This window comes from Pleurodeles waltl, chromosome 11, assembly GCF_031143425.1.
Source record: "Pleurodeles waltl isolate 20211129_DDA chromosome 11, aPleWal1.hap1.20221129, whole genome shotgun sequence".
Classification (NCBI taxonomy): Eukaryota; Metazoa; Chordata; class Amphibia; order Caudata; family Salamandridae; genus Pleurodeles; species Pleurodeles waltl.
Window position 1 is genome coordinate 2057700 of NC_090450.1, and position 14801 is coordinate 2072500.

General features: G+C 45.5%; 1 protein-coding gene across 1 annotated transcript in view; it reads right to left on the reverse strand.

Annotated features, from left to right (window-relative positions):
- Positions 1-14801, reverse strand: part of LOC138266526 (probable cation-transporting ATPase 13A4) — a 182319-nt gene that overhangs the window by 110250 nt on the left and 57268 nt on the right. Inside the window, 1 exon segment of the mRNA XM_069215388.1 lies at positions 4474-4543. Within this exon segment, the coding sequence (XP_069071489.1) occupies positions 4474-4543 (70 nt within the window).

The following is a 14801-nucleotide window of genomic DNA, read 5'->3' on the forward strand; positions in this document are numbered from 1 at the left end:
GTCCCCAGGGGACCCCTTCCCCTTTGTGAATGGCGCCAAAAATATTTTTTCAGAGCAGGCAGTGGTCCAAAGGACCACTGCCTACTCTGAAAAAATGAAACCAAATGGTTTAATTTTCCCGAGTGTATTGCAACACGTTTTCCTTTAAGGAAAACGGGATGCAATACAAAAAAAAAAAAAACTGCTTTATTAAAAAAGCAGCCACAGACATGGTGGTCTGCTGTCTCCAGCAGGCCACCATCCCTGTGAGTGCAGGGAATCGCAAGGGGGTCGCAAATTGCGACCCACCTCATTAATATTAATGAGGTGGGTCTTTGCGACCCCCTTGTGATTTGTAGATGGTATCAGGGACACCATTCTGCATTTGGTTTTGCGACTCGCAAATTGCGAGTCGCTCCAACTCGCAATTTGCGATTTGCAAAACCATTTCTACCTACATGTGGCCCCTAGTGATATGCCTTCTTGTACCTTGCTCCCAAAGCCTGGAACGACCAGCCTCAGAACATCAGAACCACCTTCTCAGTTCTTGAATTTTCCAAGAAACTAGACATTGGGATATATTTACAAGCTCCTAGTTCTGGCTTAGCATAATTTTTTTGGCGCTAAGGTGGTGCTAACCAGCCCCCCTCCCTGTGCCATATTGACAAAGTGGCGCAATGCAAGCACTGCACCACTTTGTAACCCCTACCGCCACATTATACCTGAACCAGGAGTAATGCATGCAAGGGGGTGCTCCCCCGCAGGGAAGCCCAAAGAAATGGTGCAGGGAAATTGAGAAGATTTCACTGTGCCATTATAGTGTAATTTTTTAATGTCTGCTCAGGGCAGGCATTACAGTGATGCTAGTGCATTAGCCTATGGGCCTCCCTGTGCAATGCTGGGGTAGCGCCAAACCTTTTAGTGCTAGTGTAGCAAAACGCCACAATAGCATAAAAAATGTTGAAGCTATTGTTGTAACTTGGCCACGGTGCGCTGTATTGTAAACACAGTGACACAAGATAACTGGAGCATCAGAGCCAATGCACCAGTTCCTTGTGAATACGCCCCAGGGTTCTTTTGACTAGCCTCAGCCCAGGCATCTCCTGCTATCAGAGCCAGGGTACCCTCCTGGGTGAGTAGTGCATTCTAAAAATAAACATAACAGTGTGGCATAGGTCTTTTTCCATCTTCAAAATGCTCTCACACATGGCATTTGGGGTCTGTTTTCAGTACAGTAAAGACATATACTCAATTGTTTAGATAGTGGCTAGCAGTATCTTAGGGTATACTCTACCCACAGGCTGGTGAACCCTACAATGCTGGACCCTCACCCAGTCCTCCTCATAACACTGCTGCACTTGCAAAAGGATACAAGGCGGACTCAACCTGCTGCATTTGCTATACCTGACGTATGAGACGGGCCTGAGGAGGCTCCTGCCACTTGAAATCCCAGGACAGGAATATCTCTAAGGGTCATGAGTCTGATCCTGTGTGGCTTTAGGAACATTAAAAAAAGCTGAAGGAATTCCTATGAAGAATCTGAACTGTTCAGTGGCAACTGGACCTGGAGCAGACTTTGCTGCTGTGCTGTGCCTGAGATCCTGAGAGTCTCGAAGTGCTTACCCCGAGGTCCTGTTAGCCTTAAAAGTGTAGTCCTGTGGTTACTTGGGCACCAAAAGAAATCTAAGAACATTTTCAAAACTTATTCTCGAGAGCTTTAAGGGGACTGACCTCAAAAGTATCCGACTTGCATCCACAGCGTAGGACTGAATTTCAGGTTTTTCCAGCAAAAATATTTTTGCTCAGAAAAATGACAAAGTCCCTTCTCAGATTTGACCTTCCCTACTTCCAGGTCCTTATTGGGCAAATCTACTTGTTATGACTGACGCGTGCTCCTTCGGGGTCAGCCTCGACCGCCACCTAGTTCCTAGTCTACTTCGACTACTGACTGCCCTTGGCGCTGTGCCTTTTTTGGTGCCATTGTTACTCTAATCTTCCCAAATTCATATCTCTGGTCTCTCTGACTGGCATTTTACTGTTTTGGTGTCGTTTGGTTCATTACATTTTAATCTATTTTTATAAATTCGGTGGGGTTTTTCTTTGTGGTGTTTTTTTACTTATACTGGTTTGCATCTCCTGAATGCTTTACACTTTTTATCGGGCTCAAGACTGTTTGCTTTGTGCCACAGCTACCAGAGATTGGGCTCAGATTCAATTTACCGAAACCTTTGGCTGGACCTAACAAGACTTTACTACTTGTGGTAGACACCAATCCCGTCCAAATAATGAACCACTTTCCCACAGCTGGCCACCTGGGCATTGCCTTGACATTTTATGGGTTGTGTGGTCTCAGATGACAGTGAGGATAAAACAGTATATCAGGACCTTCTAATGTTTCCAATACATTTGTATACTTGGACAACAGAAAATGGCTGAATGTTCAGACTTCAGTGGTCATCTCTTAATCAAGCAGGGAAATTGACAGATGAACATTCACTGGCTGTAGGCGGATGTCCCATCTCCACTCACCTTTGAAGGAGGCCTTTGAAGTTTTCCATACCGCACATACACTTCTGAACGGAAGGCTTTAAGGCCCACAGAGAGTTCCAGTTTGACAAAGGTACAATCAGAAAGAAGTATTATGAATGTTGTGCTCTATTTCTCAATTTCCATATTATTGTAGTTAATCCATACACTTGTTTGGAAAGTAATTGCTTTTGCAGAAATAATCCTTTGACACATAACAAACCCCAGGCACACCCCTCTTTACAAATACAGTGCCTAATTCTACAAACAAGTGGGAAAAAAGGGATGACACTAATATGAAGGTACCAGTTAATCTTGTGGGCCAGTGACACTCTTCAGTAATGGATGAAGAAAAGAGAAGACTGGAAAAGCTTATAGAAAACTGTTAAGTGAATCAAACACCCTTACCTTAGCAGCTGCATCGGCAAACCTCAAAAGGAAAGAGGGAAACCCTCAATTTCAATCTTCAATTTTGACTTGAAGACGGATGCCCTAAAAACAATACCTGGATAGCATTTCAAGAATCTACTATCATTGAAACTAAAAGCTGAAACTCTGGAACTTCTTACCCTGTTGTTCATTACCATTGGCTTTACCTCCTATCTTTACACCTCCTCTTCATGCCCCCTACTCCATCTTCCAACGTACGACCATCAAAGCATTGTCAAATTTACTCAGCCTGTGGAGATGCTGAGCTACATGCATAAAGACACTCGTTCTTTCACTAAAAGTGTACTTCAAGGTTATAATTAATGCCTTATTTTGCTTTGTCTTGTCTAGCCCTTACCAATAGTCCATCATCACACTTCTACTCAATAATTCATTGATTGACCTGATGGGCATGAGTGACTACTCTCTCATCTCCAGGTTGCTTCCCCAGTGAGATCATTAAAACGTAAACGCCACAAGAGTTCTATATGTATGGTGGACCAAACCATATCTTGTAGAACCATGCCTATGAGTAGAACTGAAACGTCCTTGTACAAAATCTAAGAAGAGATCCTAATGTCCTTGTGGAGTGAAACACTCATCTTCCCTACCATGCCTGCTCCTCAAACTCTGTTGCTGTTCACTGGCCCAGCTCCTACAGCATCACCAGGAGAATCTTTAAATTTACGCCACTTAACCTCAAATCCACTCTGCATCGGAAATGCATATTAATGATCAGGAATAACTGTCCATCTGTCTGGATTAGGTGCCCCAGTGGATGAAGAAAAGCTTCTTGGCCTTGAGTGGGTCACCATCTATATCCTACCTCTATGTGAAACACACCTTACTTCTTCAACCTTTGAGAAGCTTTCCAGCCTTCAAGCAGCACGTCCACCTTGGTGTAAGCAAGGACAGAACTGGGCTGTCGTAGTGGAGGCAGAGCTCTCCTTCATGCTCAAGTCAATGGTGTTGTCAATGGTGACAACCTGCAGCTCTCCCTATTGCACAGTGTGCTTCCATCCTCTGACCCAACCACTGAGAAGTGTCTTGGTAAGACGTGATTAGAGGACTGCCACATTGTACATATTGGTGCTCCCAATGAATCTCATTCACAGGTTAGGCAGCTAGAAAGTGAGAAGCGTTCCACCTGACTACCCAGTGAGTTGTCAGTTGGATCATCTTGAAGGTAGGATGACAGTTCACTGGAGAGGGGAACTGAATAATTACTCCTGGCCACAGACTTCTTCCTTTGCAGCCTTCAAGGGACAAGGGTAGCTGTTGCTTGGGTTGAAGTTGCCCTGAAGATGTGGTTGGGCAAAGCAAAGATTAAAAAAGTTGGCAGACTCAGGGTCCGAAGCTGACTGTTGTTGTCTAACACAATTATGTTTCCACAGGCTTGGACTGAGCTGCTCACCATTTTGCTTAAATATAGACAACACTGGTATGTGGCAAGGTTTAATTTCCAAATTCTGTTGTAAAACAATGTTTAGTTGCCAAGCAAATATAAAATATTTCTTTTGTAACTAAAGTTCACCTTACCTTCACAAAGAAGAGCTTCCAGAGGGGAGCCACCTCCACTTCGATGACATTGTGACCACAAACTAACCTCCTGAAAGAAACAATTCATCAGTTACTGCTCCTCGTTCCACGCAGTTGAGTGTATATTTCTATATTTGAACATTCGTAGTCTGTTTGACTCATACCAGCAGGGTGACTATATTTTTAGAACTAAAAACATGGGTAGCCACAGACATGGGCATAAATGTTTGCACCTACTGTGGATGATGAAGGACCACAATGTCTCCTACAACATAGAACTACACAGAAACAAGCAATAGCAAAGCCAGTAGGCGTGGTTTCGGTTGCCAGCCTTTCAGCTTCTTTAGTGATTGCTTTGTTATTTCACTATTTTTGTAAAAAGTAATAGTACAAAAAGGACTCAGGCCCTACCCAACATGTGCAAAAACTTGTGTTTGGCCTCTTAAAGCACACATTGCAATATTAGTCACTGCCACTGATAGGAATATGTTTGTCTACAGATGTGCTTCTCATGAAAGAGGAGAGCGCTTTCAGTCATATTGAAATTAACCACTGGATGACCAGGGCTGACCCATGGCTCTACACAGCATGCTGCAGTGGGTGGAAGACAACTGTGAAGTACACAACAGCATGCAAATAGACGAAGGGGCAAGCTGAACACCCAAATAAATATATCATATATATCATTATAGCAAAATCAAATGGCGTTGGTTTATATCAGACATAAGATAGCTACACACAGGAAAAAGAAACAACAAAATAAAAGAGTTTCAAACATCAAAAGATAAGACTTGACGAGGAAAGAATAGAGGTCACAAGGTGTCTCGTGTCCAGACACCAAGCAACTTCAGGTGAGTCACACCTGAAAAACTAAATATATTCAAAATACATTTTATTCATGCACATGAGGTCTAAATCCGAATACATATTGTAACAGACAGGTTGCTTCACACTCAGTCCTGATGAAGCCCCAGACTGATGTTTCGTAATAACCAAGATTTTCTAGGGTAACCCTTCTTGCTCAGAAACAATAATACATTCAACACAGATGCCCTTGAACCATAGTGCAAGGGAGCCTGCATTGGTGCTAGGTAGCCAATTGTGCACCAGCGTTGGCTGAAAGGATGCATAAATATGGTGCAATCCTGCCCTTTCACATTGGCATAGGCAGTGCTGCAAGAAGGCTTGTGGCGCTGCCCAACTTCAAATCCCCATAAATATGACTCTACATCTGACGAGATGGCCTCAGAATTGTTTATGAAAGTGATGAGCAAAGCCAGTCTTCTTAGTTCTGAGGGAAGTGTGTTCTAGGCTGTGGAAGCTGCTCCAGGGTGTGGTGCTGCTTCCTTGTGCAATAGTTTCTGAAATCTGGCACCTTGAAGAGAAATGTTTCTTTGCTACTCAGACCTCTTGAGCCACCAGAAATACCAGCTCTTCTAGGTGGGAGGTGGGTTTGATCATGATTCGTCTTAAGGTCTATACAGCAGATTGAACCCTAGGCATGTTGAGTTGTGGGTAGAGGTCACAATGTAGAGGGATGATGTGAACACAGCTGGTTGTGGGGTGGACACGGTTGGCCGCAGAGCGAAGCACATCTTGAAGAGTGAAGCAATGGATGTGTGGGGCATACCTACTAGGATGACATCTATAAAATCCAGTTGGATGAAATCTGGCGAATGAACAGCTGTGTTGAGATTGTGGGGGCAACAAGGTGGCAGCGTGGTGCATTAGCAACCATTACTACCTTTCTTATGTAATTGATAAAGTATATGAACCACATTGACAGTGAACTACGGAGAGAATTATAAATGAAGTGATCCAGAAGGAGGGAGGGAGGGAGAATTCATCCCTTAAACTACATGCAGTTAAAGGTGGAGGAATCTTGTTTGCTCTTGAGAGGAGAGGAAAAATTCAGTTTTTTGGGGGGATTCAGAAAAAGAAAGTTATCCACTATCCAAACTTGACGTGGGTGAAGCAACTTCTCAGGATAAGAATGTTTTTGTTAAGGTCTTTGGGCACACCTTGGCCTGGTTGGCATATTGATGCCCAGCAATGCCAGAGTTATTGATAATCAGACTGAAGTGTTCCATATATAATGGGAGCTGGGACTAGCTCTGCATAGGTCTTCAGCTCCAGCGTTTGTTGATGTTGATGTCTGTTGTCAAGGAAGGATGTGACATCAGAATCAAGAGGACTGAAGTCTCCGTCCAATTAGGGACTAAGGGCCAGATGTAGGTAAGTATAGTTTTGCGACTTGCAATTTGCGAGTCATAGCGACTCACAAATTGCAACTCGCAAAACCAAATGCAGAAAGGTGTCTCAGACACCTTCTGCGACTCGCTATGGGGTCGCAAAGACCCACCTCATGAATATTAATGAGGTGGGTCGCAATTAGCGACCCCATAGCGAGTCTGGGCACTCACGGGGATGGTGGCCTGCTGGAGACAGCAGACCACCATGTCCGTGACTGCTTTTAAATAAAGCGTTTTTTTTTTCTTCAAAGTGTAGCCCGTTTTCCTTAAAGGAAAACGAGCTGCACTTAGAAGAAAAAAACGAAACCTTTTGTTTCGGATTTTTTCAGGGCAGGTAGTGGTCCCTTGGACCACTGCCTGATCAGAAAAAATATTTTTATGTCCAGTCTCAAAGGGGAAGGGGTCCCATGGGGACCCCTTCCCGTTTGCGACTGGGTTACCATCCACTTCAAGTGGATGGTAACTGCGATTCCATTTGCGACCGCTTTCGCGGTCGCAAATGGAATTGCATAGTATTGCGAGTCGCAAATAGGAAGGGAACACCCCTTCCTATTTGCGAGTCGGAAATGCATTTTGCGAGTCGGATCCGACTCGCAAAATGCATTTCTGCATTCCGGTGAGGCTTTTAAGACTCGCAAACGGCGTTTTTCGCCATTTGCGAGTCGCAAACGCTTTTCTACATCTGGCCCTAAAGATTATATGACAGAACATCGAATTAAAAACAACTACTAACCTTAACAACGAGGTCGGAACACCGACCTCGTCCTTACTACTAATGATTTTACCACGAATGCCTTAACAACGATATTTCGTTGTAAAGGCATTCCTGATAAAATCATTAGCAATAGGCACCATTCACCCTACATCCCTCACCCCACCCCCCAACCCCACCCCAAAACCTAAAACCCGCTGACCCCCCACCCACTCCCCAAAACCAAAAACGCCCCACCCCCCAACCCCACCCTAAAACCTAAAACCCCCTGACCACCACCCACTCCAAATACCAAAAACGCCCCACCCCCCAACCCCACCCTAAAACCTAAAACCCCCTGACCCCCCACCCACTCCCCAAAACCAAAAATGCCCCACCCCCCCAACCCCACCCCAAAACCTAAAACCCCCTGACCCCCCACCCACTCCCCAAAACCAAAAACGCCTCACCCCCCCAACCCCACCCCAAAACCTAAAAACCCCTGACCCCCACCCCCTCCCCAAAACCAAAAACGCCCCACCCCCCCAACCCCACCCCAAAACCTAAAACCCCCTAACCACCCACCCCCTCCCCAAAACCAAAAACGCCCCACCCCCCCAACCCCACCCCAAAACCTAAAACCCCATAACCCCCACCCCCTCCCCAAAACCCAAAACGCCCCACCCCCCAACCCCACCCCAAAACCTAAAACCCCCTGACCCCCCACCCCCTCCCCAAAACCAAAAACGCCCCACCCCCCAACCCCACCCCAAAACCTAAACCCACCACTTACCTTCGCCAACTCCCTTCTTTGTACCTTAACCACGCATGTTCGTTGTTCAGAACATACGTAGTTAAGGCACAAAAATACGAAGTCGTGGTTAAAAAAAGCGTTGTTACGCTTTCGTTAACCACGACTTTCGTAATAAAAAAGTCGTAAAAAAGGATGTTTCCCGGCCCTAAATGTTGGTTCCTAGTGTTCCGGCTTATGTGCCTGATAGTATTCGGGGTAACAACATGCTGGTCTATTGCCCAGATAAAGGGAGGTGAATATTTCCACATAAACCTTAACCCTAGATGGCATGCTTCATCGTGGGGTGCTCCTTCACCAGCACCCTAGGAGTGTAGGATGGGCTCATCCAGAACTCTTGGAGAATGTTTGATGTCCTCTGTGTATGAGACATGGCTATGTACTGTGGGGAATCTCAACTTCATGCTGTTACATTTATATTCGGGTAAATATGCTGGTTTTACTAGTAATTAAGTTTATTTTGAACTCCCCACTTTGGAAGCAAATATAAATAGACCTTCCACTGACTGTGCACCTTAGGGCGTTTGCAAAATGGGAACCAAAGAGATGGTATCACTAAAAACAATGGTCAAATAATGACACCCCTCGGCCTTACCCAGTGTAATGCCATTTACACAACAAAGCTACTAACAGGGGTATTCGTTGTCCCAAAAGACATAACATGTGATTTTGAAAAGTTTGCTTTGAAATCTCCTTAACTCCATCTTGTAAATATGTCCCCCAACGCAGTTTTCTGCGTCACAGGGGCGTGCAATTGGGGTTGCTGTGGGCAATCCACCACAACACTCATTTCCTTTGACATTGCCCCAGATTTACAAGAAGGCATAAATCTGTGACAGAGCCAAAAACTAATGCCATCCCCACGGCGCAACAAGGAGAAATACTTTTATCCCTCCTCGTTTTTGCTTTTTCCACATGGGCTGCATTCTGCAGCACACATAGAAAGAGCAAAAGGCCATGAATGGCTGTTTATGTGCAGGAAGGAGTCCCTTCCTGCACATAACAATCTTCAACAATGATGATTTGCTACTTCTATGTACGCTGCGTTCTGCAGCACACATAGAAGTGCCAAATTGCCATTGTAGGTTGTTTATGTGCAGGAAGGGACACATTCCTGCACATAAACAATCAGTCCCCTCAGCGCAGACACCCATGCACTATGGTGCAAGAGTGCCTGAGTTGGCAGCTAAATTTAGCACCAGTGCAGGGGGAAACACAGGGATGCAGCGTATATTAGTAAATACAGTGCATCCCCAGTCAGAGGCTGGCCTGGTTTGTAGTGGGTATCTAAGGTACTTACACCTTATACCAGGTCCAGTTATCCCTTATTAGTGAAATTTAGGCAGTGTTCTTGAAGCCAGGCTGTCTAGAGGTAGCTGCAGGCAGAGCAGCCAAGGCTTATCTAGGAGACAGGCAAAGCTCATGCAATACCACTGTAGTCACACGGTACTCACACACATGAAAGAAAATACTCAGTGTTACAAAAATAAAGGTACTTTGTTTTGGTGACACAAATGCCAAAAATACCATATAGACTAAACTGCCTTAGGAGGTAAGTAATACACAAATTATATACACTAGTATGCAGAAATAGCTGTAAAAACAGTTAGAATACAGTGCAAATAGTGAAAACCAAAAGAGTTATAAATGGGCCTAGGGGGAACACAAATCATATACTAAAATAATGGAATGCAAAAGTCGGTTTCCCACTTAGGCAAGTGTAGTGTGTAGAGGTGCACTGGGAGTATTAGAAAACACCAAAGGTAAGTAATAGAACCCACCTCAGAGCCCAGGAAAGTAGGAATACGTCACAGTAACTTTCCTAGAACACATAAGAACACAAGAAAGAAGATTATTCAAGAACCAGAAGAGACTGCAATACACCAACAATGGTTTCCTGGACCTGACGACCTGTGGAAGAAGGGGGCCAAGTCCAAGAAGCACAGAAGAGTCCAGGGAGAACAGGAGCCCCTGCTAACCCGGATGAAGGTGCCAAAGAAGAACCACCAGTGAAGAACAGTCAGTATTTCACCCAAGCAGATGGAGTCGGGTTCCTGGTTGGTGCAGAAGACGTTCCACGCCGGATGGAGGATTGCGTCACTGGATTCCGACAACAAGCCTTGGCACACGCAAAGCTCACGGTTAGTAGAAAATGTTGCGGCTTGGGACCAGGAGGGACCTGGTGGTCCCTACCCAGGAGGGGGAGCCAGAGGGGACTCTCAGCAACTCAGAGAGCCTCAGAAGACCAGGCAGTGCGTACAGGAGTCCCACAGCATCAGGACAAAGAAGGTACGAAAGGAGGCCCATGCAGCACTACAACAAAGGGTCCCACGCCGCTGGAGAACCACTCAGGAACCTGTGCATCGCAGGAATGAGGGCTGGGGGCCGAAGCTGCACGGTGCACAAAGAACTTCGCGGAAGGATGCCAAAAAGCCTTGGTAACTGCAAAATAAACGCTGTGCCAGGGGGTACTATCTTGCATGGGCAAGTAAGCTCTCACCTCCACCAAAGTTGGACAGTTGGATGTCAGGACCGTCTGGAATACTTCAGTCCACCAACAGTGATGCTGGATCCATGCAACTCATCAGGAGAGGGGACCCAAGCCGCCGTTCATCGATGAAGACAGGTGCCTGCTGAAGCAGGGGAGTGACTCCTTCACTCCAAGGGAGATTCCATCATTCTTCTGGTGCAGGCTGGCTGTCCTCTGAGGATGCACGACCTAGAAACAGTTGCAGCTGCTGGTAGGAGCTGAAGATACAATGTTGCAGAAGTCGTCTTTGCTTCTTTGTTGCAGTTTGTAGAGTTCCTGGAGGGTCCAGATGCAGTTTCTTCAATAAAAAGGTGAAGTAAAGATGCAGAAGAATCTTGCTGGTGTCCTGCAATCTGAATCTGAAGAACCACCCAAAAGAGGGAACCCTAAATAGCCCTGACAGTGGGATTGGTCAGCTAAACAGGTAATCACCTATCAGAGGAGGACTCTGACATCACCTGCTGGCACTGACAGGTCAGGTGCTCTCAGAGTGCCCTGCCAGCTTGGAATCTAAAATGGCAAAACCCAGGGACCCTCTGGAGGAGCTCTGAGCACCACCCCTGGGGTGGTGATAGACAGGGAAGTGGTCACTCCCCTTTTCTTTGTCCAGTTGGGGGTCCCTGAACCAGTGTAGACTGGATTATGCAAGGAGGGCACCAAATGTGCCCTTCAAAGCATTTCCACCAATTTCCAAAGGGAGAGGGTGTGACACCCCTCTCCCAAAGGAAATCCTTTGTTCTACCTTCCTGGGCTTTAGCTGCTCAAGCAACAGGAGGGCAGAAACCTGTCTGAGAGGTGGCAGCAGCTGGGACTGTCTGGAAAACCTCAGAAGACTGGAATGGCATTATGGGGGTCCTCTAAGGAGCCCCCAGAGTGCATGGACTCATATAACCAATGCTTGCAAAAGGCTTGAGCTATGATTCCAACGTGTTTGATTCCAAACATGCCTATGTTCGGAGTTACCATTATGTAGCTTGACATAGGTAGTGACCTATGTCCAGTACAAGCGTTAACTGGAATCCCCTCACTCACAAAGTCTGGGAAAATGGTCTTGGAGGTCGTGGGGGCACCTCTGCTAGTGCAGAGGTGCCCTCACACACAGGTACTATGCACCCTGCCCTCAGGGCTGAAGGGCCTGCTATAGGGTGACTTATAAGTGACCTGGTGCAGTGTAAATGGCAGTGAAAGGGTGCATGCCCCTTTTCACTCAGCCTGCAGTGGCATGCCTGTGTAAGAATTGTCTGAGCTCCCTATGGGTGGCAAAAGAAATGCCGCAGCCCACAGGGATCCCCTGGAGCCCCAATGCTCTGGGTACCTACGTACCATATACTAGGGACTTATAAGGGGGCACCAGTATGCCAATTGTGGGTGAAATACTAGGTTACCAGTATGCAACAACCATAATTGAAGGGAGAGAGCAGAACTACTGGGGTCCTGGTTAGCAGGATCCCAGTAGACACAGTCAAACACTCTGACAAACAGGCCAAAAATGGGGGTAACGAAGCTGGAAAGAGGCCACTTCCCCACATCCCTGTGTTTCTAAAGGGATGCAGTGTGGCGCTGCAAAGTTTGGCGCAGCACCGTGCTGTGCCACTTTTAAGTAAATCTGGCCCTTCATTTTTTATAAAGCACTCACAGTCAGTTCAGTGATCTGCATTGTACACGTTCTTTGCAGCAGGCACATTAACACTCTGTGCTACTTTAGGATGAGTAAAAACTGCTTCTAGCCAAAACTCCATTCTCTTTCCAGCAGGAACATTAATCATAAGAGTTATCTTTACATTTTTATTGCTGCTTGAAAGTTGCTGGACACACAAGTAACTCTGCAGCAGGTGCTTTTAAACTTATTTTTAAGCACAGCACCCTCCTCCCCACACATCAGCACCAGGTGGGGACGCACCGGTCACACCTCCATAAAGCCAGCGTGTATAAGATTCAGAATTGTATATTTATTTTCAATTTCTTTATCCAATGAGATTGATGTGCCATGTAAACCAACTTGTGTTTCACCCCCCCAGAGGCGTACGTGCCTGGTGCTTTCTCAAGGCAGTTGTTACCTCCTATCCAGTTAGATTAATTCCAGACGCAACCGCAGAGACCTCCGCCGGTATCTCGAGTGACCGGTCAGACAGCGGTTCGTCTACGGTCTATGCCTTGCCTTCATGCTCTGATACTAAATGGATTATCATTCTCCCTGGACTAAGAGATATAACCTAACTGGATGCCAAGAACTTTTATCAATCTATCAAGAAAATTGTAACCCTATTTCACTAACCGCCTTGAATAAGTAACAGGCTTGGGAGCCTCCAGGGGAAAAACATGTGTTGACTGTACACCGCTTGTCAATGTAACTGGACAAGGAAAAAAAATATAAGAATACTTCTGTATTTCAATAACAATTGTGTAATGATTGGTATTGTTTTGGAATTTATACCTGCTAAAAGAACCAATGCAAATGGATCAATTCTACTGATATTTTCTGATCTACTGTGTACATGTGCATATTATGGTAGGAAAGGGGGTCTTACCCACTATAAGGAAATGGCAGACTAAAATACCTTAATTGAGGTCCTAAAAAGTGTGGGCTCCAGGGGATCCCCATTTGTCCCTAAAAACACTTAGGCCCATATTTATACTTTTTTAGGGCCGCATTTGCATAATTTTTTAACGCAAAAGGGGCGCAAACTTACAAAATACAATTATATTTTGTATGTTTGTGCAGCTTTTGCATCAAAAAATGACGCAATGCGGCGCTAAAAAAGAATAAATATGGGCCTTTACTCTGCAAGTGATCCAGGAAATGCTGAGTTCTACCTATATTTTCACTAGCGTTTGTGACACAATTACTTTCTGACCCTCCACTGATAGTCAGGGGAGTAGCTTCGGGTGGGGGGAGTGGTTGGGGTGTAACAGTCCCCCTAAACGATTGTATTTAGCAATAAATAGTTGGGTGCAAATACTTTCAGCCGGGTATGGTAAGGACTGTGTTGGATCTCACCTGGGATTTTCACACACACACACAACTTGTCTTGGTTTGAAGCTTTTAAAATATGTTTGGCTAATTTGAAGTGTATTGGGGCATATTCACAAGCCCCTAGCCCCACCTTAGCAGTGCCATAGCATAATCTTTTTGATGCCAAGGTGGCTTTTCTACTGTGCCATATTTATAAAGTGTTGCAATGCATGCATTGTTGTACTTTAAAACCCTTGTGCCACATTATCCCTACGTCAGGCATAATGCATGCAAGGGGGATTTCGGTGCAGGGAGGCCCAAAACAAAAGTGCAGTGAAATGTACATTTCCCTGCACCATTGCAGGGGTTAAAATGATGTACCCGTTATCTTCAATGGGTCTCCTGTGCGTTGCTACACTAGTGTCAACATTTTTTCCCTAGTGTAGCAAAGCGCCACAATAGCATCAAAAATTGTGACGCTATTGTGCTAAGGATCACCATGGTGCGCCATATGGTAAATTCGGTGTAAACATGTTGTCCTTAGGTGCAAGAACCACGGCGTATCTTCTATGATGCGCCACTTTCTTGTAAATATGGCCCTTTGCGTTTTCAGTGCCCCTGAAGCCCCCTCCTGCCCTGCTTCTTACGTCATGTAGTTTCACTATACGCACTAGCGTGATTGTTGGGAAATCTCCAGTTCACGCCCCACCCACCGCGGTCCTGCTGACCAAGCCCCAGCCCTGCTGACAGCTCTGCCGGTACATTTGGAAGGGTCCATCACCTCCTCTGCTTCACAGCAAGGGAGCACCCCCTCCTGATTGTAAGGGGTCCTCTTTACACGTGGTCCTTGCTGTGGACCTTCTGTATCTAGATTGAAAAATATGTTTAAAGGGTGTTTTTAAGCCTTGATTTTATAATTTTATTTGTAATAATAAAGTATTTTGTCACATCGCAGTTCATTGTTGTCGGATTATGTCCATAACGCAAACTAACATAGTGGTTGACTGGGAAATGTTGTGTAACTTGGGTACATAATGCTGCAACTACACTTTAATTAGATGCATTTTGCTTAATTCATGTCTATGCTTTCC